This window comes from Dermacentor albipictus, chromosome 1 (assembly GCF_038994185.2).
Source record: "Dermacentor albipictus isolate Rhodes 1998 colony chromosome 1, USDA_Dalb.pri_finalv2, whole genome shotgun sequence".
In the NCBI taxonomy this organism is placed as follows: Eukaryota; Metazoa; Arthropoda; class Arachnida; order Ixodida; family Ixodidae; genus Dermacentor; species Dermacentor albipictus.
This window is the reverse complement of record NC_091821.1, coordinates 216,528,942-216,556,568: the sequence shown is the minus strand read 5'-3', so window position 1 is coordinate 216,556,568 and position 27,627 is coordinate 216,528,942. Positions and strand designations below refer to the sequence as shown.

Below are 27,627 nucleotides of genomic sequence, written 5' to 3'. Positions count from 1 at the left end.
GGTCTGCTATGGGAAAGGCAGAAGAAAAATGTATCTTGCGGGCGCTGGTCGAAGCACTAGTAGAGAGCATCTGATTCGAGGAGGGTAGCCCTTCTTCTCGCTCTATGGCCTCGCAACGTTTCATTTGCTTCTATTTCGGCTGCTGCAATGACCTTTTTGTTTTTACTCCTGTTGTATAACGCTCTCCGGAAGGTGCTATACGTCTAGTGTACATCACAAATAGCCCACAGAGCCTGGTCAGGGGCCCTTTTCCTAGGGATCTTCGCGTCCCTAACTTTGTCCGTGTGATGTCATGTTGACTTCCTCGGCACATTAACCTTTCTCTTTTCATCACTTTTTCTAAACTCTCAGAACATGCTCCCAGGCCGGTCGCAGAACATCACCAGAACGGTAATAAGAAAAGCCTGGAACCATACTGCAGCTAGTGTCATGCGAGACATTTCGTGCCTGTACGCGAATTCCAGACGTGCGCTATATTTACTGCGCAGCACTAAATAACCGTCGAAAACAAAAAGTGCGATACTGCGTAATTTATACGTGGTGCGCACTACTTCTTCCGACGTAGGCCTCCCTTATCGTTGACGTATGCGTTTTCTACAATATTTTGTAATGGCTGCAGCACTCGTGTGAGTAGGAGACGCATGAAAACGACAAACCGGGATTAAAACAATGAGATAAATGCACGTACGAGCGGTGATGCTATGAAGTGTATAGGCGACGGCGTTTCGTTCAACACTATTCTCTCTTTTTTTTTTCTTCTTTTCTTGTTCACTTCGAAAGCGTCTCGAAGCCACGCTGGCCATTGATCGGTGCTCAATGAGCCGTGTGGCACTATCGCAGCACCCATCCATCTTCATCTACGAGGCCCGAGGCGAACCTGGGGGAGCTAGCAGGCGAGGCGAGGGGGGCGAGGGTTGTAGCCTCCACAGGTGCCGGCACGCCACGGACGTCACCGCTGGCCACGCGGGCGTGCCCTCGCTGGCCCCGCGATCGCGGGGGCCACAGAAACAGGGTCGACGCGGGAAAGTCGTCACACGCTCCGCTTCTGCGCTAGCCCGATCCGATTGTCTCGTCGCAGTTCGCTGCTTTCACCGTCGGGTGCACAGCGCCCCCGGTAGGCCCCGTTTCGAATCGTCTACACAAATGGGCCGGCTGTTCGAGAGTCCAGCAGTGCGTAGCGCCGGAACAAGTTCAGCGACTCTCGAAAGGTGCTCTGGGGGACGTGTTGGGCAGGGAAAGGATTTTTGAGGGTTAATTTTCCTGCCGTATTGTATTACTAATTTCCGCGGTGACACCACTCGCGGCTTTCGGATTGGCGCGGACATGGATTCTTGAAGGGCGCATTTGCATACCGCCACGACATCACAATGCGGCCTTCGTGGCCTGGATCCGAGCCCTGTGGTCTCGTGCTCTGCAGCAAAGAGTCGTATCTGGGTGGCAACTTAGAAGAGCCACCGCGAGTAGTCGCTTACTGATTGACAGATTACTTCCTCTCCGGCATTGGAGGTTGAGTATATTACTGAGAATCATTTCACTTAATTTACACTCATGACAGCATTTATACGTATATTAGGCTGCTTCTGAAAAACTAAAATCGGGGATTCGAGACGAATTAATATAGTTTTTGCTGACCGATAGTTATATCAGTGACGGACATCATAATCTGTGCGATAATAACCAATACGCTCACTAATATCTCAGTTTTACAAGTTAGTTACTGAACTAGGTATCCTATGGGCATGTAATAGAAGAACTGAAGCCTGCAACTACTCAAAACAAAAACATTTGCTGGGAGCTCTACCTAGTATCAATTTATGCTCTCTTTTGTTAAATGGGTTGCTGTGGAGACATCGACGCCAGGAAATTCCGTGGCTGCTTTATTTATGTCTACTCTTCAATCAGAATAAATAAAAGAGTGATAGCAAGGACAATGAGTTCGAACTATCCTGGGTGCTTAGCCGTTCTAACCTTGTTAGCATTTGGAGGAGCCTTCACATAAGGTTGTATACCGCAGAATACACCCTGCATTTGTGGAGCAGCGCGAACAGCAGTTAAATGTTGACTGAGCACTACGTCTAGGCAAGTTAAGCGTGTCCCACCACGTTTCGCATCAGAATGCTTAGGCGACTTCTTTCGCTAAATCAACATTAATAGGAGTGACCTTCCTTTACACGATAAGCTCATTAGTTCTTTAAGAGTTGACTGAAGGCTTTTCGTCGGACAGTTGGGCTTCATGCTTCAACACAATGTGGAACAATGCGATGCCATACCAGACGTCCAAATGCCTAATATGGGGATATAAGCCTCAAAACTGATGTGCTGAATTATTGTCAATTACATGCTTAGCGAAGATTTATTTATTTATTTATTTATTTATTCGTAAGCGTCACAGGCCCCAGTAGGATTACTACGTAAGGGGAGTATACTAGATATAACTACAGGCAGAAGTGTTGTACAAAGAGTAACAGAACTTCCGCAGACACAAGCAGAGGGTCATGATATACATAGCGAAACAACGGTGAAATTACATAGCAGTTAACAAGGGCCAAAAACATGGAAAAGAACAAAAATAAACAGGTGCAGACACGCGCAAAAAAGTTGGTGTTCATATTAATAACCGCGGTGTTACACACCAGACAGCGAGGGGCTAACGCAGGGTAAATAATCAACGCTATTGGCCTCGAGATCGAACAGAGTCGGCTCCTAGCGGCGAGGTGACGAAGCTCCTAAGTGTGGATGCCGGTTCCCCGTCGCCGCTCCAGCCGCAGTGTGCAGCGATCGTAGTTCGCGAAATCACGATGGATGTTGACGAAGACGGTTTGTTCGATGGTTAGTAACCTCTCAACCTGTTATTCTTTCATTTTTGTAACGGAAATTCGTAAAGTAAATCGCTGTACGTTTTTAGTGTACTGATGCGAAAAGCATTTGCTTAACGCGACCACACAATGTGCGCTCGTCGCCTTTCAACGTGTTGTGAGGTTAACATGCGTTCTTTTTCCGTTTTACAACACCCTTGCCTCTAAGCACAATTCTCAACCATGTTAGGGACGCTGTCAGGTGTCTCGTCGAAGGCGACCAAGTCGTTGCGGCGGGCCACATCATTGAGTGTAGTGCCGTCGCTTCCACCTGCTGCTCTGACGGTCCTGTGCACGTTATCGCATTCATGGTGCAGTCGTCCGCGCTTCGTAAAGACCCACACAGAGTCGACCTGAATTTGACCGACGAGACAAAAATAGCAGAATTGAACTGCACATGCCCTGCAGGGTAAAGCATTGCCTCAAGTTGTTCGGATGTAGTTGGTCGCGGCGCGTATCGCGATTTGTTTACATTACATCACACTAAGCTGACTCGCTGATTTGCGATGTGTTTACGTTATGCGATAAATTTAGAGAACTTATGTTGCTTTATCAATTTTTGTTTTTAGCCAGACCGACGAAATCGCGAGTTAGTTTCAGAGTGTTACTACCATTGTAAAATGTTTTCGAGTCGCTTTATAACCAGTTGCAACCGTTACACGAAGCTCAAATAAAGCATGCAACGTATAATTTATGTTGTATCATAATCATTAGATCCCTTTAATTACTTTCGCATGCAGGCACTTGAATTTGCAGTGGTGCTTGAATGCAGTGCATTGGGCTTCAATTTTTTCCGCCCCCTTATAAAAGAGAGAAAAAAATATATCAATATGAGCAGTAGCAATAAATTCGCTCGCGCATGTTCGTTCATCGCTTAATGGACCATCCGCTGTTGGCTCGCGAAACGACACTGTTTAATCTGTACGAGATCATGCGTACACACTTGCCGTGTTTCGGTGCTCGTATTTACACTTCCGAACACAAAGAACAGTTCCCGTGGCTGAGGAAAGACAACGGAAAACGTGACAACTAGTCACGCTCGGTGACGGTCGTTTAAACGGACTCGCAGCTGAGCGCGAACCTTGAATTCACTGCGCAGGCGGCGCATGAAGTTTATAAAATAAATTGCATGCGTGGACACACGGTTAATTTACTTGCGGAAGTATATGAAAGCACAGGCAACTCATTACTGGCATCCCAGGCCACGCCGACACGAACTTTCGCGGACGGCAACGATCTTCACACGCACAGCAACCACACAGCAATTACGCATGCAGGAAACCTTAATGCCCAGATTGCCGATTAGGATTCCCAAACGTGATATCATATTGGACTACTCGCCATCCTTTTTCGTCAGCGAACGCTTGAACGCACCATCGTCGAAGTGCTTACTGCACACCATCGCATACTTGGAAGGCGCCTTGCCGTTCCGAAGCCTGACGAGCCATTCTCGGCGACGTGCCGCGTCAACGGGATAGCAGTGAAAGCTTATCCCTGGCTCTGTGCAATATTTGCTGCATTGTGGAACCGAACAAAATCTCACGATGGTAAATGAAGCGTTTTTTGCGGGCACGGAGCACAGAATCGCGAAATGAAAACAGTAGCTCCCTACACTTCCACACACCGCACGGGCGACGTATCCACACTACCGGGGCGACGGTGCTGCCACCTATAGGTCGATCTCGCGGCCAATAGAAAACAACCATGAAAAGAAATGCTCACGAGAAAATGACATTTCAGGCCCGCACTTTGCAGGATCACGAATGTTAACGACGTTATCGGAGCGACCATTCTGCAACTTTAGAGCGTGTGGTACGATTAATGATTTGAAAACTTCGTTGCGTCCAAAAATGAGTTTGAAGTTACGATGATTGTGAAAAGCTAAACGTTGGTAGTCGTAGGAAGGGATGCAGATCAGAATTTGAGGGCCATATTGTAAAAAGGAACCTGACATAACTTGTTTTCTTTATGTTTTGTTTAAAGGCAACTTTACGCTTTATATTATTTTTTAATACGCAGAAAGGAACATGTGGAAACGAATGATGATGAAAATTCTGAATATACGTAACCAAGCAGCTACAACGAGGCAGCGTCCTCCACCCTACATTCTTTAAGGTAGTAATTGCATTGTTACCACAGCGTCTTCACTCGACATCCAGTGCTCGATATGTGCGGACTATATCTTTATCTGGACATCAGCATCTTCGATCGAAGCTATTGGGCAGGCGTTGCACACTGGAATAAGTGCAGTGAGCAATTATCTTCTTGGGTGTGAGACGGGCCTGCCAGTACTACAAATATCATATGGGGTGTTGAGCAGGTTACACTTGATAATGGTAAAGAGTCTTCGTGTCTGTCTTGGTATACCGAAGACGCTGTCAAGCGCACTGGTCGGGGCGGAAGCACGAGAGACACGTATGACCGGGCTGTGACAACTAGAAACATATCGACAACTAGAAACAAAACCGTGTAGAAAAAGCGCGAAGAAAGCTGATGTTGGTCAACTTGGTTGCTGTGCAGCCTGCTTTGCTCCAACTTATTTGGAACAGCGACATAAATGCCCAGAGTAAAAAAAAGCTTGCTTGGTTAAAGGTCGGTTTTTCTAACGACGTACACTTGTGCGGGTGGCCAGCCAAGCGCTCTGTGCAGGTTTTCGCCCGACATGTTCACGCAACTTCACTTGTTTGCACTTGTTTGCGTTCATACATTTAACGTCTTCGTCGCGGTGTGCGAGGTCCGCCGTAGCGCGTTGTTGTCGCGCCCGCTGTCTTTTCGCCCATCTAAAGGGGATGGAGTCATCCTCCCTCGGCAATGTGCTAACTGCGCACTTTCTGTTTTCACCTTTGGCGCCGGAGTCTTTCCTTCCTGCGCCGCCCGGTACCACACTGTAAAAATACTGTACACCCTTAAAAGCGAATAATGCTGTAAAAAGGTTTATAACTCGTACCCTGACACTCAAGAAGGGTGCAAAGATGCGAGTTATAGACCGATCTACACTCTTATTCATCACGAGAAGCACGCAGACAGAAAACAGACATTCATGGCAGGTCCTGTTTTCAAGAAAACTCGTCTTTCTTGGCTTGGGTGAACAGAGTCTACCTAAGATTGTTCGCTAGGCATCATCTACTACAGCAAATGTATGTGCCATACTTGAATAAACTAAGTTCATTGCCGGAAGTGGTGGGCCAGGTAACTGAGTGTATGATCTGCTCAGAATCGAACTCGGCGCTAAGAGAGAGAAAGAAGTTTAATGACACGAAGCTTCTGTGTAACATCCCCGCCGAAACATCATACAGTGATATTATTGCTGCAATCGCGGAATATCTCCACAACGCAGCTTATCGCAGATATTGTGGGGCTTTTGAGTGCGGTGTCCAGCCGCATTGCATTATCTACGAACGAGCAGGCAGACGAAATGGTGAAATGGTCTCACGAACATTTGGACTTGCGCGCCATTCCTTTCTTCCAACGGGATGGTTTTTGACGATAAGGTTCAATGATGCAGCAAAAACATCTATCTGTATGCAGTTAATCATGCATTACAATTAAGAGCTTGTGGAGTTTCTGTTAACGCACCCAGAGACGTGGACACATTGTTTCATCGACTAGGTGTGGCCTTCACCAATCACTTGCAATATAAGATATGGCGCGCTGAACCATGATCATGTGCTTCGGGTGAGGCCATCACACATGGGTTGTCAATTTATTCGCGGTATACCCGGCAGAGACGAGAACGGTGCGTCAAGCTTAGAACACTAGGGAACCATGCGCCCTCTTTTGTGGACTATTATTAGACCATGGCTGTCTCCATGCATTGCGAAGATTGCGCTACGCGCTGTGTGGACTTACTTTGTATCATTCAACTAAGCGTCGAAATTCTGACACTGTGCATATATTAATAATTTCCTGTTTTCATTTAAACCTCGTTCTTGAGTGTGACATTATGTCTGGCACTCTCCTTTTGTTTTTCCCATTCGTATGTTTCGTATGCATTTTTCATCATCCATATTGTTTTAGCCTATATAGGATTAGCCTAGACTAATCTAACCTATTTGAGCACACGCACACGCACACGCACATACGCAAGGACGCACGCACGCACGCACGCACGTACACACGCACATACACACACACACACACACACACACACACACACACACACACACACACACACACACACACACGACATGTAGAATTGAATTCGGATGATATCTGAGGGTAGGTCACAATTACGGGACCAAGAACAACGAGTGTAGCAATGTTATGTACGACCTAAAACAAAGCGTAGCTTCTGATGCACCGCTGAAGAGAAAAATACGGACAGGCAAATGTGCACACCAAGCTGGTATTGCTCAAGATAGCTCAAGGCGAAACGCACCTGGCAGCAGCGCCTACGCACTGGCGCGTGCTTAATTTGCATGCGTCATAAAGGAAGCTCGAAAAAGCGCGAGCGTGTGTTTGTCTCCTTTCCCTCGCGCCGCGCGAACGCATCGTCGGCGTCGACTTTGAGCTGAGATCCGTGCCGTTGGAACAAATAAGCTCACGACGACGGCGACGACGACTGCTCGGAAAAGTTGTGCGAGTCGCGGCGGGGCTAACAGTTTGTCTTTGCGAGCAGGCATGCTTGCACCGCCGCGGGCCGCCGCACGTCAGAGCATCTGCGTCAATAACGCACGCGTTCGGCTGCGGCGCGTGCACGGGCGCGCTAAGTTGCGTCAACCGCAGCTGCTCGGGGGGAAAGGGGGGGGGGGGGTGCGCGGAGCTTGCTGGGAGGCGCTCGCGAGCACGCAGGTATTTGCGATTGCACGCGCCGCTTTTCCCATTCACTACTCCTGCCTGCCTGCTCGGCGAGGCGCTCAAATATTTGCGCACTCTATTGGCGGCAAGGGGGGCGCGTCGTCGTCGACGACGACGACGCGCATTATGCCTTGAGCTGCGCACATGATGCGAGCGAAGGGGGCTCGAGTATTTTGGAAAGGGGGGGGGGCGACGCTGCAGACGTGGACGCGCCGACGTTTTAATGAACGCATCTTCCTCTCAAGTGTGCGATCGTCACCAGTGAGCTCGAGGGCTCGAGACAGGCTGGGCGCCTTCGCTCTCTGCTGCTCGCTCTGTGTACACGCATGCATGTATGTGTGTGTGCGCGCCTGCGTTCAGACTTTAAGAAAGCGAACAACAGTAGAATGGGACGCGCGTGCACGTTGTAAACAAATTAAGCCTCACCTCCGCTAAGTAGCACTTAGGCAAGTGTTTAGCAGCGCTCGTTTGCTGCGCCTCGTACTCTCGCAACACGGAAGCGACGATTAAGTCTGGCTAGAGCACATTTGTTATGCGTTGATTTGTAACGAACTTGTGCCGCAAACTCTACTGCGTACGGCTCTGGTAAACTTCAAGAGCGTTTCCTCAGTTTTTTTTTCGGTTTTACTGTTTATCGTTTTCTTTTTTTTTGCTATATCGAGCTCAATGATAGTTCTCCCCGTGTTCGGTTTTGCCGTGAACAATATGGTAACACCTTTCTTTTATTCTATTACCTAAAGTTGTTGCAATACCGGCTGATCAAGTAAAATTGCTCCGCCCTTGTGCGTTGAAAACGGCAAGAAATTTACAACAGCGAAAAGCATTGAACGCTTTTGAACATCTCTTTGAAGACACCGGCATACTACACGTGTACTGTAGGCGCTGCACTGGTCAGAGTTACGTACGGGCAAGCCACTTCCACTGTTTGTTTTTATGTGTGCTTATTGTCTAATAAATCTTTTATACTCATCTTTGTGTGCCTAGCGTAAAGAATTATCCTCTTGGCTATTGTGTCTCTGTGCTTGTAATAAATCATCTGTACATTTTCCTCATGTGTACGCCTGTCCACCTTGGACCATATCACGGCCTCGTGTACGCATTGGGAACTCTGCGTCTGCGTATGCGTTGGGACTCCATATAGTGCGTGGTGCTCACCTTTCCTCGCCTTTTGTCTCTGTATGTTCTAGTGTGTCTGGGACTGTAGGGCTTTATTTTATACTATGCAGAATTTTAAAAATAATCGGTGGCACGTAGCACAATTCTAGTCCTTGAGCTAGATTGCTTGAAGAGGCGGCATTACTTGCACAAGAAATCAGGGGCCGTATTGCGTAAAACTATTCCAATATGTTTTTATTCCAATCTCCTGACGTCAAATTTGGGCAACCGCCGACGCAAGCATTGGACGGTCACCTGCAGGGTTGTCTGAACAAACCAACCAAATGCTCCCCTCGTTCATAGGAGGTCACTTCTGTTTTCTTGAAAAACGAATAACATTGCCTGCACTGAGTGGCTTGTCTTATCTAATTGGCTCACAAGAGGCGAGGAGCATGCTCAAGTGGAGTGGAATTCGATGGGGCCGAACCACTGCACTGACTATCGATAACCGGATAAAGAGGGTGGTGCCGGCGTCTGCGATTGGTCCGCTTTCTTTGACTTAGCTTGTGGTGGCTCGTCGACAATCGCGGCGGGAAGCAACGGAAGCTTAACAATGACGCTAAAACGGATCCTCAGCAAAGAATTGGCAGAGCGAGGTCGTAAACGTGCCGAAAGTTCTCAAAAACGTTACACGGCCACGCAAAAAGTTTTATTACACGCAAATAAACCCATGCTCTCCGGCAGGGGCAAGTAACCAGTGCCGGAGCGATCGGCGGCAGCCATCTTTTATTCCTTTCGGAACGGGGCAGCCTGCAGCTATTCAGAAGAAAATTCTATTTTGTTCGGCATATTAATGCATCTTTAACGTGTACATGCCACTTCGACGCGGTAAGTTTTTGTGGTTTTGTGACGTCGCGTGAGAGGCAGGTGAAGTGGGTGCAGCCCGAAAACGTTTGACCAATAGCCGAAAGCTGATGGCAAAAAAGCGCCGAATCAGAAATAACTATTTTTGTTTTGTTCGGTCAAAGTATGCATAATCAGTGTGTACACATCATATGAGATGGGGAGCTATCGCGGTTTTCGTGACGTCACGTGACAGACAGGTGAAGTGGGGGTGGTCAAAAAAAGTTTTTGACCTATCGCGGTGGGCTGATTGCAAAATTGGAATAGAAAAGTTTGGAATAGTTTTACCTTATAGCGCCCCAGAATTAATAAACCAGTAATTACAAAATTTCAATAATGAAGTTCTAGCTCATTATTTTATGGCACATCTTGTCCTTTACGAATTGTGCCAGGTGAGTTCGCAAGGTGTATCTACTTGGAACGAATTTTTCTGGATAACAGAATTTTTATATATTGATTACAAAAGTGTGCGACAAAATACATTGGCGTTCCAGTTATTTTTTGTACTTCAATACATCAAAACAGCGTTTGGTTAAAAAACTACAAGAGCGCCTTTAACCATAGTTTCGACGGAGCATGTCTTGAAACTTGTGCCACATTTAGTGTGAATGACAGCGCACACCGGGACGAACATACGAAAGGACGAACATTTTTTTTGTTTTCTTAAGTTTTCTTTTTTTGCTAATTCTTAAGCCGTGCCCACTAGACAGGATGAAACAACGAACGTACACTTTAGACTTCTGGGAGGCAGTTGCGTCACACGGATGCAGTACGAAAGCACACGAGCATGACATCTAGCGACGACTATTATAAATATAGGGTGACAAGACACGATGAGCACACAAGCACAGAGTGGTGAGATCCTGAAGAACTAGATAGGAACATCAACAAGGCTTGAGGCCGGGCTAACTGGTTTTCCCTGTTGCCGTGAATTACAGCGCACGCCGGGACAAGGACAGGAGCCGACGAAGGCAAGCGCTTTCTTCGTCCTTTTTTTTTTTTTGTTGCGTTCGCGCTCGACGATTGATCGATTGACCGTCCGATTTTATTGAATAATGCCTTAATGGTCAGAATTTTTTTTCACGCCATTCATCGGTTGAGCTCACACGAGCGAAAATTTTGCAAGCATCGGCGCCGACGCCCGCGCCACGCTTGCTCAACAGCTTGGAAGAGAATGACAGAAACGGCTATGTTTTGTGACAGCGCCAGTGAGCTTCTCAGGACCGAGACCCCCGATGCGCTCTGCACTTCGAGCCAGCGGAGTGAAAATTAGACGCTATGCGAGCGCATCTTCAATGCTGCTGCGGAACACCTAATGCAGCGGGAATGACCTTTACATAAGCAAAGGAACTATCTAGTGCTAGATAACGTTATCCAGCTTATTCGCACTCGCAGATGGACCATCGATTGCTTCTGAGGTAGCTTGATATGTCCACTCACTCGAGGTGCTGCTTGCGGTGAATTATGTCACTTCAAATAGAATGGTTTGTTTTATGCATGAAATGCTTTTAGCTCCCGTTGTCGGCGACCATCAAGGGACCTTGCGCCAAAGCCACAGCCGTTATCCGGGCACTCAAACTTGAACTTCCGGGCAAGTTGCGAGAAAAAAACCAGATCATCCAGGCATCCAGACAAATCCTAAAAAAAAAAGCGGTCTCTGGCTCCCAAGCCTGTAGAGGACCGCATTACATACTCTAGTTACTGCCTAAACAAGTTACAAAAAATATTGCTTCCAAGTTCTTCCTCATGTTTGTTCACGATATCGCTCAAGCTGTAACTTCTAGTACGCTGAATTGTTATTTGTCATTTCGAATAGCGACGTTCAAAAGGCACATGCAGGGCACCATATACTTCATTGTCATCTTTTGGTGCTGAGACAGAGTTGTCCGTGCTCTTTTGAACGCCAGTGGTCCGTGAGTTCCGCGATGCGGGTTTTACGTCATCTCGAGAGATGGCGCCACGTTGCGTGGTGCCTCCTTCAGGCGCTTTCCTTCTTCCAGCTGGGCAGTGCTCTCTGTCTCCCTGGCATCTTTCGCTGCCAGGGTTTTCTACTTCAAGCTGGGCAGCGTCCATATGGACCAGTGCACAGTACGGCGTGGTGCGGTGTGGTGGGGTGCCGTGGGGTGTGGTGCGGTGTGGTGTGGTGCGGCGTGGTGTGGTGTGGTGGGGTGTGCAATTGCGAACATGTACTACACCCATTTTAAGAGTGTTGCTAGTATCACCTCCAACCAATCTGCTTGGTCAGTTTCCACTTTATGCTTACATCTACTCTCAATTACGGCAGAGCCAGTAATTTTTTCTGCCACGTTTACGCACTTCAGTCATCAGCTTGGATGATTTCTTTACCTCACTGCGTATATCTACGTATTTTCAAATTAATTAAGAATTTATGAAACGTTTCAGATTAATTAGGTAAAAGCTTTTAGTACATGCTCAGCCCTAGTTTACGTAAATCACTGTGAGGTAAGATCACACTCTTGCTCTGCTAGCCCCGTATTTGTACACGACCGACTCGGCGACGCCCCTTACTTGTTGCCAGCTCGTGACTGGTTTCTTTCAGCCGCCGCCACGCCATTCTCGCAGTACATTGTGTGAGGCGTGACGACGCAGTCATCTACCTTGTTGCTCAGCGTATGCATGAGTGAATCAATCCCCGAAAATCTTATTGAATGGAAACTTTTACACATAAACTCCAAATGTGCATAACGCGAAACAATATAATAAATATGCGTTCGCGTACACAGACAACAATAGCGAGCGCAGCTGCGTCATTCTTTTGCCAAGAACAATGCGGGAGTCTCGTTCAGTAAAATGCATTGTGGTGGCGGGCCGCAACTGTGTGCACTTTCCCATAGATGCCATAGCCGGAGTTCACGTCACATATGAGTCCGCCTTTAGATATTTACGCGAAAGATAAAGCCATAAACGGCAATTAAATATATGTATGATTAACGTACGCACAACTTCATCGTCACTCTATTACAGCTTTCTGCGCAATTCATTCTCATGTCATCAGCGTCAAATTGTTTTAGTTTTTATTCGGACTGTGAAATTCAGCGGGATCTTCGCACTTTCCTTATGTCTTTCTCTCTATACTTTATATTTTGCATTACCGAAAGGGAATATTCCATCCCGGGCGCACGCATATCTTCACGGACTCCAGGTCGGCGGCGATGGCCTTTCTCGCCGGCTCTGTCTCGGCCGAGGCTGCGGCGGTGCTGAGGACCCGTAAGACAGGCACGGCCGGTCATGTCATCACTTGGTTCCCGGCTCACATGGGCCGGAACGTCTCCCCCGGCTCGATCAACCCTAATGAGCTGGCCCACGACCAGGCGCGAGGTCTCATCAACCGCGCCAGTCCGAGGAGCCCGGCTTCGCAGGGGATCGACCGAACCACGGACCCGCTGCTTACTTTCCACGAGATCACTACTCATTACCAGCTGGGACGCAGACAGTATCCGGCTCCTCACCCGAAGCTGGGCAGACCCCAGGCCTCGGTGCTGAGAATGCTGCAGACGGGCTCCTTTCCGTCTCGCTCGAGGCTGAGCCACTACTCTCCAGGTGTGGATCCCCGCTGCCCAGACTGCGGCGAGGAACGGTCGACCTTGAACCACATGCTGTGGCAATGTTCTGCTTTGCGCCACTCGCCTTTAAACCGGCAAGAAGACTGGGATGAAGCCGTCAAGAGCACCGACCTTCAAGTCCAGCTTCGGGCTGTCCAAAGGGCCTGCGACAGGGCTGAAGATCACGGTCTTCCGCCCCCGGCGCAGGTGCGGCCCGCGACTACGACACGGTAGTTCCTTAGGACCAATTAAAGTTTCTTGTCTGTCTGTCTGTCTGTTCCATCCCGGGCAGGTATATCGTGTACTGTAGTACTCGCTTTCTTTCATTACTCACTGTCTTACTTGGAGTATAGCATACTAAGCATCTCGCTAAAGGCTAACCTCTCTCTAAACTCTAAACTTTCTTTCTCTATCACTCTCTCTACACACGTCAGTGAGCATACGCATAGTACTTCATGCGTTAAGAACGGAAGCATAACTTCTCAGCGCATATATACTTAACCAACGTTCAATGTTCTGGCAAATTTGCTCCCTTTGCGTCCCCAGCCAGTATTGGCCTTGTGTCTCTGGTCTTGTTTCTTAGTACTGGCCTTGTATCTTGTTTCTCGAGTCTGTACTTCACAGCAGATCGCGACGAGTATGTAGCCATGCTAACGTCTCTTTTTCCTTCCGTGATATTGGCCTTTGTGAGACGTCTCGATGCGTAACACACGGTGAAGTAACTTTCAAGGCTATTCAAATATAAGCGGTGTCCATATCGTACCCATCAACGACGCCTCCCCTAGAGTAACGATAACGAATCTTGGAGACCGTGATTTTGGGTACTGCACACACCGGAAGCGATTGAAGGCGTCGAAAACACGTCAGAGTGACCATGTTTTTAACGCCATTTATTGGTGAAGGGATGAATAATTATTCTTCCTTCACTGTTAGCAGCGCTGTCAGCTCATGTGTGAGTGCGGGCTGTATTGATCGCGTTATTTTCATGTTCGAAAAATATAGGACGATGGTTATGTCCACTGCGCGGTTGACCTCCCTGCCTTTCCTCTCCTTGCTTTCTCTCTCCCTGATCGCACACTCACTCACACTCACGCGTGCACACACACAGGTGCTAACACAGAGGCCATCAAAACACCACACGCAGTCTAAAGACATGGGAAGGGACCATTGTGTTTTCTCTTTTTGCATGGCGAGTTACGTTTTCCGAAAGGCCTCGTTTGCGCTTCAGTGGTATGATATCTATTATGTAATACAGCAAAGCACCAACACTAATGTGGGAGTGCGCTATTTTACCCCATAGAGCAATACGCCTAGAAGCCTTCTATAACTTTGTAGTTGCGCACGTTCACATATCTGAATCACTTGAAAGCTGTCTCTCGCAATGTATGTGCTGCCGATCGGTCACGTCCTTTTATTTTTATTCCTTGCTTTTCCTCTTTGTTTAGGCTACAATATATATATATATATATATATATATATATATATATATATATATATATATATATATATATATATATATATATATATATATATATATATATACATATATATATATATATATATGTTGTTAAACTTGGTTTAAGCGGAATACATCTTTTTGTGAACACCAGTTAAGGGGAACTTTAACCTGACTGTCACCTGCCCCATCGGTGAAACACGAAAACACTACAAATATGTCAAATGATGATGCTAGAAATAGCGAAATTAATCCCGTCCATCAAGCAGTCAAGCAGATGCGATAAAGTTAATGCAAAATAGAGATGTCGAAGTGTTTCAAAAGTGTTCTCATCATAAGGAGTTCGCTAGGCAGGTCGTCATCCCTGACGAGAAAAAGAACATTACGCAATAGTTATAGGATCTCGCAGTTAGGCTGCCACGACTGCTTCGTTCATAAATCCATGGATAGGAAATCTCAGTTGAGGCGCTTGTTACCTGCTCTGTGTACGGTAGTTGCAAACATTATTGATGAAATTGGTGGAGACAGCTATTATTCTATTGACGAAGACATAGATATTACTGTTCCAATGAACGTTACCATTTCATACCAGACGGCAAGAGATGCTGTTGAAAGTCGGCAGCACCATTCTGAACGCCAGAACTGCGCAGAAGAATTGCCAATCCTTTCGCTCATGAGCACGACCTTGCGCAATAGAAGCTGCAATATTAGAAGCAGCTTCTATTAAAAATACTCCGACACTTCTAGAATAAAACGACAGTTGCTGATTTTCCTGTACCTCACTTAAATGAAACTTTGGATAAAATGAACACATCGTGTCCCTTCGACCTTCGTTAATGCGAAGTCTGCATAGTTGGGATAGCACACAAATGTTACAAATGTACATAGGTATTCAAGCAGGTGATCTGAAAGGACAAGCCTATTTCCATAAGTCGTGATAAAGGCACCAGTATCGAGATATGCGTCAAGTACACGTGACACCGAGTGCAATTGACGTTTCATGCAGTTTCTTCCCGACAAAAATGCCAATATAATTCTTAGCATATTTTGCGGATAACTGCATGAAAACTGGCTCTAAACTAAGCATGCCCGCTATAAAAACATGCCTTGAGCGTCGGCAACCTTCAAATGCAAAAGTGCCTTTTGTGCAAAAAAAAAAATGTAATTTGAAAATAATTGGTGGGTTTTAGCTAACTAACTTGAAATACATTGCGGTTTGCTGAGCACGTAATCAGCACCACATAAATAAATTTTATTGCAGAGGCGAAATAGTAGTAATTGCTGCCAGCTAGTTCAATAGGGTTGCATAGGCAAAAGAAAATTGAAAGAAAAGTAGGTTATACAATGCATTGTGTATACATTTATCGAAGCTTTTTAAGATGATGTCCTTGCACTAAGGCTGGGGTTGCAGAAAGGTGTCCGGCTGTATTGATGAACACGAACAAGAGCGCGCTTCTACGTTTTAGTGCACAATCAGTGCCTTTCTCAAGTGGTATATGGATGAGCTTCCCGTTTCATATACTCTCAGCATTTGATAATATAATTTGGTTTCACTCTTGGCATTGTGAACGCTGGAAACTAGAAGGACATAATACTGCGGACTCAAAAGAAAATAAACATATATGGACCTGGGAGACCTGAGCCCCGGTCGCCAAAATCCTGCCGGACAATTCAGTAGAGTTATTAACAACCAATACGAACCCAGCGACGAAGTTATAGTATAGTTGAAAGGCATATAATGCGGTATGTCGAAATACGATTCCATTTTCGCGTATCTCCATTGTCTTAGTTTCCTCGCATGTCAGTCACGCAAACAACCAACAGTTTCGTGTCACCCTTCGCATTAGCACAGATAGCGTGAAGCCGCTCGCACTGAACTCATTCTGTCAAGACGTATTTCGCGTGTCATGATTAATAGACGCAACGTCGCACGAGCGGTGCACAGCGCCCTCGCGCGGTTCGAGGAGCCTCCGGGATGTTTGCCTTGTTGTCACGGCGGTGTCACCTCGCCCCAGGTTTCATCGCTGAAATTGCCGACGAGGTGAAAGATAACGGCGAACTGTAATCCGCTAGTCCCGTGACTCGTCGGAATTCTAATTTGTTCACTGACGGCCAATTCTAATTTGTTCACTCAAGCGCCGTCTCTGCATATTGCTAGCGACCTTGCTTTTCTTGTTTTTTATTGTTATTACATTTTTTTTCCTTCGACGGGGAGAGAGCGTACGCCCCTCACCCGTTTCAGGATGATAACGGCACAAAGAAGCCCAAGCGAACAGGCCGATTCACACACGAAGCAAGTATCGCGAGTAAAACGCGCAGCAGAAGAGATAAAGAATCGCGAGGCGGGAAGGCAAGGGGTCGGTGAAGTGTGATCGCTGTTCACGAGGCCCCTCCTTCGCCCCATTCTCTCGGTGTCAGCCGTTTTCTCACCGTCGCCACTTTCTTTCTCCCCGCCTTGAATGAACGCGGCGAGGTTCATCAGGGAGATGAGCTTTTTCTTCTGCCGTCAGCTTCGCTCTCGTTCTTTTTTTCTCTCCTTTTTTTCCACACTTCGCTTTGCGATGTAGGCCCCTTCGGAAATGTGCGCCGGAGCCCAGAATCTCGAGCTCTGTTCGGGATATTGCCGTGGAAATTGAATGCGCTTGCCCTCTTGTGACTGATTGAAAGTGTCCCGTGTATACAGCCTCGAAACAGGCTCCGTGCGGGCGTCACTGCCTTATGCGCGCCGTTCAGCAGTTCGCTCGCGTAATTGCCTGGGTCCGTAGCGCAAAAGGTGTCGTTTACAATATAGTGAGTTACTCTCAACTTCAGCGCTCGTGGAATACTCCTGTCGTTCTAAATTTCTTTCCCGCAAGGTTGGACGGAATAACCCTGCCATCAATGGCACTTGAAGAAAGAAAGAAAGAAAGAAAGAAAGAAAGAAAGAAAGAAAGAAAGAAAGAAAGAAAGAAAGAAAGAAAGAAAGAAAGAAGCGCCGTTATGGCGGCTTTCTGTAGCGAAGTGAGGTATATCCTCTGAAAAGTTTATTCCTGCCAAACTTTACTGGTTATATGTTTGGGGCAACACACTTCTGATTTATTTGTCAAGCGTTCAGTAATGTCGAACTAAAACGATAGAAGGCATGTATTGAAGGGTGCCCTTCGAAGAGTTCTCCTTTTAACGACGTTGTCTTAAGCACGCACACACGCACACATAGGGACACACGCATACAAACACAGACAACGTTTTGCAGATATCTAGCACATCCGAAAAGCCCTTAGGTGAAACCACCATAATCACCACCTCGCTAGAAGACGTATAGTCGGTACGAGAAATGCCGATAAATAAAACAAGACTGCGTTTTCTTTCCGACAGTTGTCATTACGCTTTTCATCCACCCTCTGGGCACTTTCAACGAAATGGCGATCTGTTACGAGTCTTGTTGCTGTCGTATTTTCGTTGTTTTGTGTTGATTTTCAGCAGGGGGTGTCCGAATGATGACCATCTAGCCGAGGAACCCTGGTGCCAAGATGAGCCTAAATCTCCTGAAGTTTGTAAGGAGCGGCCCTTTTGATAATTCCACGGAAAACGTTCACTCTTATAGCAATAAAAACTCGGCGCACACAGAGGGAGCTGCGAGGGAAGGAAGGAGGCTATCCAGTTCATCTCGCACGAGTCGGTGGCGGGGCGCAGGTGGCTTTCGGGACGGCTAGTCCAGGCCGTTCGCATCAAACTTTAAGCGGCAGCAACGTCAAAATGACCCGGCGTTCCCGATCGACGGCTCTGTTGCACCGTCTAGGTACACGCTGCGTGCACTGCGGCTGGCTGCGGGCGGCGAGCCGAGCCGAGGGCAGCTCGCGAGGCCAAGACACTCCGACGCCGGAGCCCACGTGGATTCGCGCAAAATCTAAATTGGGCCGCTCCCGCCGTCGCGGGTCGGACCGTCAAAATTGAGGCCCCTAGAGAGTGCGCTTTTGGGTGTGCCCGACCTTCTAAAGGTTTGATGAGCTCCTGCGACCGCCTGGGGGATGTGTTGCCTGCGCAATGAAGTCGAGGTTCTCGCGCACTGACGCTGTCACACCTGTGTTCTCTCGCGAGCGACCCCTTCGCTCTCCGGTATGGTGACTCGGCAGCCAAATTGTCTCGGGCCTGAAGACGAGAAACAAACAAAATAAACGACACCTTTTTTTTTTGTTGCACCGTGCGAGCTTAGACTCACGCGTATCAGTTATTTAACGTAGTCCTGCTTAAAAATGAAGATGAGCATGCGGTTTCTCTACAGACGATGGCTTAAGCTTCCATACATGCCTCCCCCCCCCCCCCCCCCGTCTCCCGTCCTCCCACCTACGATGCTTCAGGAGCCGGAGTGATGAACAGCGCTTCGTCACGACAGTGTTATCAAGCAAAGAAAAATGAAAAATAACTTCGAACCTTAGCAAGGCGAACGAGAGGCTATAGGCAAAGCGAGCTACAAGTAAAAAATAATTGATGCTGACATAGTGAACATTATAAGGCAAGTAACTGTAAGCAGACTGCGAGAATCGCGACTGCGGAGGTGGTGGGAATTTGTACGCGTTTTCGGCAAAGTGTGCTTCTTAAGCAGTTACTAAAAGGGAGGTGACATTTCACAAGAACGTGCAAGAAAGTATCGAATTTGCGGCGACTGCAGCAGGTTTCTGCAGAGACTCATTCATGAAAGTACCCACAAACATAGGGCTTGCTGCATCTGTGCAGCGTCATATATGACGCTGCACAGAAACCAAGGTGAAAGAACATGGACCTCTGGCATGACAAGCCCGGCTGAACCATGCTTTGTTTAACATAGCTACAGAACTGTTTCATGAAGAAACGCACCTATGCTTTGCACTTTTCGTGTCCCTTTTTGTACCCTTAGGTGGAGGAAACTACAGGAGAAAAAAAAATGCCGTGTCAATATTCACCACCGAAACTTCAATCCCAACTGTCCACATGATGCTTCCCGCCCTGTTTGGTTTCATTGCGCTAACGGGGCAACCGCTTGCGTTCACCGCTAATCCTTTTATCTCCCGAAGATCACGTCTCAGCGACCAACGGTCGCTGGTGGCACAAATGCGCGATGCATGAATGGGCGCGTCAGCCTTTGATCGCAAAGAGCATGCCCTACGTCAATACAGTGTCTAGCATAACGTGGGCAGTGATATTCGTCGATGAATTTCTCAAGCAACTGATGGCGTTTTTTTTTAATGGTGGAAATAGCTTTCTTCCTCCTGCGGCATCGTCCTCCAGTACTGCCACTCCAATGCTGGTGTTAAAACCAGTTCTTCGTTAGTTATAATGAACGAAATGCGACTGCTACTCGACGATCTAGTCTACGGCCTGCTGAAAAAAACGAGTAGCGAAGAGAGCATCGTGATTTCGATTAATTCGTACTTTAAAAAAATATTTGAAAAGAAAACGAACAAGGCCGAGCTGCAGCGCAGAGTTTACCACACACACACACACACACACACACACACACACACACACACACACACACACACGCACACACACACACACACACGCACACACACACATACACACACACACGCACACACACACACACACATACACACACGCACGCACGCACACACACACACACGCACACACGCACGCACACATGCACACATGCACACACGCACGCACACATGCACACACACACACACACACACACACGCACACACGCGCACACACGCACACGCACACACGCACACACGTATAATAAGTGTCCGTAAGGAAAACTCCAAGAATGAAAGAACCTTCTTGGGTCTTCTCCCTTACTTAACAGATATATAGTGGGCATTAGGATGACGCACTTGCCGTAGTAGGCGAAGTACGTTGGCGCAAGTTTTCCTGGAGCCTTGCGCTCTCGAGGCGTTGACGCAAGCCGTACTAGCCAAGCAGTTGCGTTCGACTCAGCCATCAGCACTGCACTGCACTCGGTAACTTGTTTAAAGGGACACTAAATATAAAAAGTAATTTCAGCTGTGTTGGTAAATTAGTTTTATACAATTGCGAAAAAGACCCTCTAGAATGAATTCTGGAGCTTTGCGCGCCAAAAGTACAATTTGATTATGAGGCACGCCAAAGTGGGAGACTCCTGATTAATCATACTCGTGCACCCAATGCACAGGACACGGGCGTTCTTCCATTTCTCCCCAATCGAAATGCGGCCACCGCGGCGGGTCGAGCCTATCTTGTACCCTGACAACAGTCTTGGATAAGCCATAGAACACGCCAAAACATAAGACGGATTCAAGTTTGCGCACCAGCTTGACGCGATGTCATCAATTTTGAGAGCGTCTGCTCAGGATTAGTTCATTTTTTATTAGTGAAAATGCGCTACATTGTCTTTTAAAGAAGCTAAAGACTGAACTTAGCATGTTTAAAGAAAGAGCTTTAATTTACTCAAAAAGAAATGCCCAATTTAAAATAAAGACTGAAATTCTTGACATGATGCTGGCATTTCGACGTTGGTGCAGTGCTGCAAAATTTAAGAAAATGGAACTCGGACCTTCATTTTCTCTTGTAATGTTCTAACCGCGTAATTTACGAAAATGGCGTTTTGAATTCGAAAGAACACTTTAGCGGTGTCAACTGTATTGGTATTTATCTTCAGTGTCCCTTTAAATGTGCCACCGCAGTATACAGACCAAGCTATCGCGACCCTCGCTGTAAGATGTTCATTGGTTGATCGCCATAGCAGCGATCTAGCCCCGAGGTGCCTATTTACGGGGCGTTATCAGTGCGCCGAAGGGAATTCGGTGTAAAACTTAACGCCAAGGAAGTGCCATCGCGGCTAGCCTGGGACGCCACTGCGCTGTCCTTGTTTAATCTTCGCGCGACATCTCCGTTCCACCGCTACATTCCAGCTTAACGCACGTGTTTTCTGCGCCTGTTGTGAGCCTTCTATGACAAATATACCTACGCGGTGTATTAAAATGCCAGGTCATGCGTGGACTCATGATTATTCACAGGATGAGTGGTCAGCACTGCGAGCACGTCATGACACCTTTAACTTAGTTGTACCCATTGAAGTCTTTTTTAGTTTTTTGCACGAAATTATTTCCTGTCTGTTCAAGCCCACTGGTAGAAACGATGAAGAACGTAAAAATAATATTAATTTACGGGAGCTAGATTGAAACATCTAGCAAGTGCAAAATTTTACAAACTTGTAGGGAATGGTTCAAAGTTCAAATTAGATTACTATAATAAATGCCCTTATAAGCGTGTTACTTATTTTTCATACGTACAGAACACAAAGAAAGAACGATATAAGGGAGGGACAGCGTGCAGGGCCGCACTGATAGCACCCCGCCTGCTTATGGCATTGCGTCCCGCTTTGGGTTTGCTTCTGTTCCTCCTGTCTTCGGCGAAGGGGCGCCGTTAAAAGTTTTTGGCGCGCCCCATGTTTGTCCAAGTCCGCGGCTACCGAGCAAGGCGGCGGGGCATAACCCGGGACGAATCGCAGGTTGTGCACGACAGCGCCGCAGGCGCTACTGGGCGGCAAATTTTGAAATCTCGATTGATCCCGTTTGTTCATTGGGCAGGCAGCTCACGCACCGCCGAGAAAGCGCAAAGAGGCGAGGGGGTGGCTCGCGTGGAGCAGTTGACCGCGTCAGGATTCCAAGGAGCCATATATTCTTCGTTAGCTGCTGCGCCTACTTTGTTTATACAAATCATTAGTGCCGCCAAAAACACACACACACACATACATGGAGGCACGCGCACGCAAGGCGGCCCGGTGGTTGGGGGAACCGCACACAGCATATTTGCGTGCGCCGCCGGGGCTGGGCAACGGGCTGCTCGGTATGCGAGCGGCGTCGTTGGCCTTTCGCTCGGACGGCTCCTGCGCCTGGCTTGTCGACATTGTGCGGCAAGTATCCTTCAGCCACGGCCGCTCGGTTACTCTCGACCTTCCTCTCGCCCTCAAGCCCGCCGCAGACTGCGGGGCATCGCTTTTCTTTCCTTTCTTCCCTGTGGCGGTGTGATCGGCGTCTGAAAGCTGGGTCTTGCGCCGGGGCCCAACAGGAAGGCCTGGCCACCGCTCGGAGACCCGCGCCGCTGCCAAGACCGCTACCGAGAGACCCAGCGCCTGCCACTCAACCAGTGTTCGGGGCTGGTTCTTGCGCGCACTCGGAGTTGTCTCTTGCGAACGTGACAGAGGCAGATAGCGTCCCTAGTCCCAAGCTTCGTGCCTATTGGAAAACCAACCTTACGGCTTTCGTGGTTTCTATGCGACCACGTTTAGCCGAACGGGAGTGCGTTTGACGGCGGCACCACTTGGACGAAATTGTCCACGCAGGGAGCGCGACTGACGCCCGGGACACTACAAAAGTAGTTGTCACCGAAGTCGAAAACGTAACGCTTAAGGCTGATGAAAGCTAATGATTACCTACAGAACACTTAAGTGCTTGTTATAGAAGTGGTTTCATCGAGCGCCATAGCGCCATAGCGCCATAGCGATCCAAGCCTGCTCTGGTAGAGTCAGACGCCAGTTATAACCACACACCGAACCATACCTGGTCCTTCAGCATTTCATATCGACAGTCCTAAAGAGAGAAGGAATATGTTACTAATAGTGATCCACTAGATCCGGTGGTTCATGCTGCCTGTTTCCCTGGCCCATATGGATGGGCGGGACGCAGAGTGACAATCGGGAAAAGGTGTCTATTTGCTTCATACTAAGCAGAGTCAGTAAGAACAAAGGACAGGCCGAGATAGGACAAGCGCTGTTTCGACCTGTCCCTTTTTTTTTACTGCACTATGTATTCTGGTTAACGATAACTTACCAAAATGCCCAAACCTATTCCCTTCTGAAGTGTATTCGTGTCAGTAGCACGTGTTGCGATGAGGGCGAGATATAAATATTTTGCTGAGTTCCCGTCGGGGCGAACAAAGCCCGGTGTTGGAAATACTGCACATATAAGCAGGAAAGAGTGTCAAAATAAAATAGAAATGTCACCCAGCCAGTCAGGCTGGCCAAAGCAGTGAAGAGGTATGCGTTACCCGAGCCCGTGCATGTCTCCATTCTGCTCCGTCCTCTCCGCTAGCTCCCAAGGATGCCGTGAATGCGTTCGAGGACACGCCAGCGAAAGTCTCCGCCGTTCAGTACTTTGCGGCTCAAGTGCAGCCCATATCTCCGCGCATTCCAGGCGCTGCCGCACGTCCTCTTTCCGAGTGTTTAGGCCGCCACGCGCGCGCTGCCTGCGGGCCACGCTGTCCGCGAACGAGCCGGCCGAATAGACGGGGCTAACCGCCGGCTCCTATCGCGCGCGCTCGGCCCATCTCGCGAGCGGCTCCCTTCGCTGCTCCCTTTGTGTGACTGGCGGCCATTTGCAAGTCTTTGGGACCGCCTGTCGCTTCCATGCCAACCTGATGAATGCAACTCTTGCGTGGAGAAAGAAGCCCTGGCCCGGGCGCCTTTCTTCCCCGCTCGACAAAGGAAAAGCAAGGCGGCGGGAGAGGACGAGCGCCGCATACGGCTGCCATTCAGCGTGGCCCCGGGATGACTTGCTCGCCCCTTTCCTCGAGCTCTGATCGCCCTTCTCGGGCTCTTCTTGCTACTTTCCTGCCCTCATCTTCGACTGGAGTGCTTGGCCCTGTTATCTTCTTCTTTTAGATTAAACGAGCCTTCGGTTCCGACTCGACGTCATTTTGCTTGCGCCTTTTTATTTACTTGCATATATAGCCTTATGGCTCCCACTTCCGTTTAGTGGCCTAACTACCGTTAGACGTTTACGCTGCCGTCGCTATGTGGAATCGGTGTTTCCTGGAAGGGCTTTTTATGTGCGGTCCTATTTGAGAAGATCGCTACAAGCTCGGCATCAACATGGCAAGGAGCGCTAGCGCGGCGAACGCGGCCCTGCATTTGGACGAGGGTGCATCCGCTGCGCAGTGCTTGTTGCGGAAAACAACACGAACCAAGTAAATGGTTCGGTACCCGTTGCAGGCAGAATTGCAAACGGGAAAAAATGTGGCTTCAACGATAGAAGCATTAGTGGATGCAATCTCTCTGTGGGACGTTTCAGGGCCGACTGGAACGAGCTGTGCTGAAGCAATGCCAGTTCCTCTTTTCTAGCAACCTTCACTTCATGAAGCCAATATGAATTTTAAGGTGTTTCAGTATTCGTGTTTGGTTGAATGCCTGATTGATGCATATGTACTGGGAAATGTTTGAAACTGTCTTGTCCTCGGCTTTTCCACAAACAATAAATGCTTAAACGTTTAACGTATGATAACATAAAGTGAAATGGATGCGTTCTATCAACAAAGGAGTTTTCACAAACGTGCATATGGGTTTATCAAGTGTAAAGAATACGCAAAATTCCAAGGGAGTAGGTTGCGTATTCGGCAAACTCTATGAGCAGATACCCGAGCACGCACGCACGCACGCACGCACGCACGCACGCATGCACGCATGCAGACACAAATACATGGACACATGAACACAAGCACACCCCGCAGGTGCGCGCACAAACACACACGTGCGCACACATAAGCACATCGAGAGACAAGGAGGAAATAGAGTCGCTTTTGTGAGGACACATTTACTCTAACCTTTGATTTTTCGTCAGTAGGTCTCACGAAGTCGCCCAACCGCAATTATCCTTATTAAATGTTAAGGAAATAATAAAAGTGGAGAAAAAAATATCTTCACGAAATCTGCCTTCTGGATTATAAAATTGGGAATGTTTCCTTTTTCTCGCATGGCTTCATTTTAGGCCTAGTATTTAAGACCTCGTATTTGAATGTGGTGTGCCTCTTGAAAAACTGCTCTACTTTTTCTCACGCACTTCACAGCACATATTCAGTTGCCGAGAGTGAAGTGTGATGTTTTCATCAAGAGATGAACTTACGCACTACGAATCTAAGCAGCTCCTAAAGTAGAATAGAATATACGATGAGACCTGCTGAATTACGTTTATGTAAGCGGAGATGTCATCGAACTGCATCAGTCGTATAGGAAGTTTAGTGCAAAGACTTTAGTGTAATTTTCTGCGCATGAAGACGGCGTGCAAGAACCAATCCCGCTGTCAATAACAGTTGGAGCAGCGAAGCTTCGAGTGCTTGCAAATGACACTCTATAATCGTTGTGGAACACACCTAGTTACGAGCACACACGTGTTCATCTCTGTCTTCAACTTCGTCCTTCCCTTGGACTAGCTTGGCCCGAGACGGCGGTTCTTTACCGACTGTGGCTTGGTGCCGCTTTTACAAAATCCTGTGCTTTCCACATCAAATGATCAGATAGTGTTGCGAGTGACCACTGCAGCAAAGAGGAAGCTATCGAACACGTTCTTTGCCATTTTTCCCGTAACCTCGCAGCCGCGCTGGCGTGTCTTGACGGCCGACCGCTTTCGGAGTAGGCAGTCCTGGAACACCGAACTATATACAGTCGTCACACCACAAGACAGTCATGACACTCTTGAAATTTTAACGTTCTAGAGGCCTATTAGAGAGATTAGTTCTCATGGACGTTCCCAACCTCCTCTATTTATTTTTCCTACCATTACTTTTTCTTTTGCCCATTCTTTCGGTCTTTTATGTCCCTTTAATCTTTCGCAGTGCAGGCTAGGAAACCGGAATCTTCTCCGGTTAACCTCGCTACATTCCCATCACGTTTATATTTCTCTCTCTCTCTCTCTGGACCCCAGGCTAACATTCGCCAGTGGTTGTTCAATATGTGTACATATTAGAGTACAAACAAATTTACAGCAAAGATATAATTTACTCGCTTCTTTATGAAATCATGCACGGGAGACCGAAGGTTTGTTCACGTGCTTACATGGATGTTATAGAATTACCACGTTACCTAATGTAAAACACGTGTTTAGACTGATGAACAAACTTTTCAAGGTAAAGAAACAAGTGAAATGGACGGGAAGCTTGAAAAGCTTTAAATAAAACTATTACATAATATTTTCGCCTATACCTAGTCGATGTTTAATGTAGTATAAAATGCAGCTGCTCTAGGAGAGTCCGTACTTGGATAAATGTCAACTGCGTATAGAATTTTGTTTGTAGTAGAATCACCCCAAACCTCACTCGAACTCGAAAGACAGCGTTGATACTAAACGAATTTGTTTATGAGGTAATAAATATTGATAATTTCGTTCTCCACGTGAATCACTTTTTGGGACCGGCAGCTTTGAAACCAAAACAGCTGCTAGCGAAGACAGCTGCACTAACAAAACCAACGCCACACGTCACCGACCATCGGTGGCGAATACTTAAAGCTCGAATTTTTGCCCTTCTGGTTATTTATACCTTCAGCAATGTTGAGAGAAGGGGTAATCAAAATGTTTGTACTGTTAGTTATTGGTTGGTTCATTAGTCCGTGCTTTCTCTCTCTCTCTCTCTCTCTCTCTTTGTCTGTCTTTTGTAACGACGTTCTGTACATAGTGGACTCGCTTTTGCATTTGCTGTAAGCGGAGTTACAGTGACCATGTATGCCATACATCTTAAAACAAGTGCCACCTGTTTGTACTTGATAAAGAGCTCCAATATCAGAACAGCGACATTTCAGCATGGCACGGCAAAAAAAAAACAAGAAAGAAAAGAACAGATACATAGACCTGGCTCGCGTGCTTTTCGTCGACGAAAGGCTGCGCTAAAAGGGGCGTCCGCTGCGTATGACCGGGAGGACCGCACACGCCGCAGCTGAGTGCAGCAGGCGTCTCTATGGCGTTGTACCACGTGTCACGAAGAGGCGCGGCCGGACGGGTCTCGGCGCCGCAGCGCCCGCACGACGCGCGGTGCAGCGACGTGGCCTAAAGTGAGCAGAAAGTAAACGCGAGATATCTGGATATATTGTGGCCACCGTTTGCTTTGACAAGCGACCGGGAAAGCCCCTTTGCGGATATCGCAAACTTTCGCCCCAGAAAGAAGCCGGCTTTGTCTTGCAAATTGAGTCTCTTGTGTCGGACAATGGCGGTGGCCGATCCGGCCGGATCCCAGGGCG

The 27,627-nt window shown here is 47.7% G+C and overlaps 1 protein-coding gene across 1 annotated transcript in view; it reads right to left on the bottom strand.

Annotated features, from left to right (window-relative positions):
* The window catches only part of LOC139061366 (protein hunchback-like), a 69,402-nt gene extending 46,869 nt beyond the window's left edge, over positions 1 to 22,533 (bottom strand). The window contains exon 1 of the mRNA XM_070541335.1: positions 22,379 to 22,533. Coding sequence (XP_070397436.1) covers positions 22,379 to 22,533 — 155 coding nt within the window. The remainder of the gene's footprint in view (positions 1 to 22,378) is intronic.
* Between the last annotated feature and the right edge of the window lie 5,094 nt (positions 22,534 to 27,627).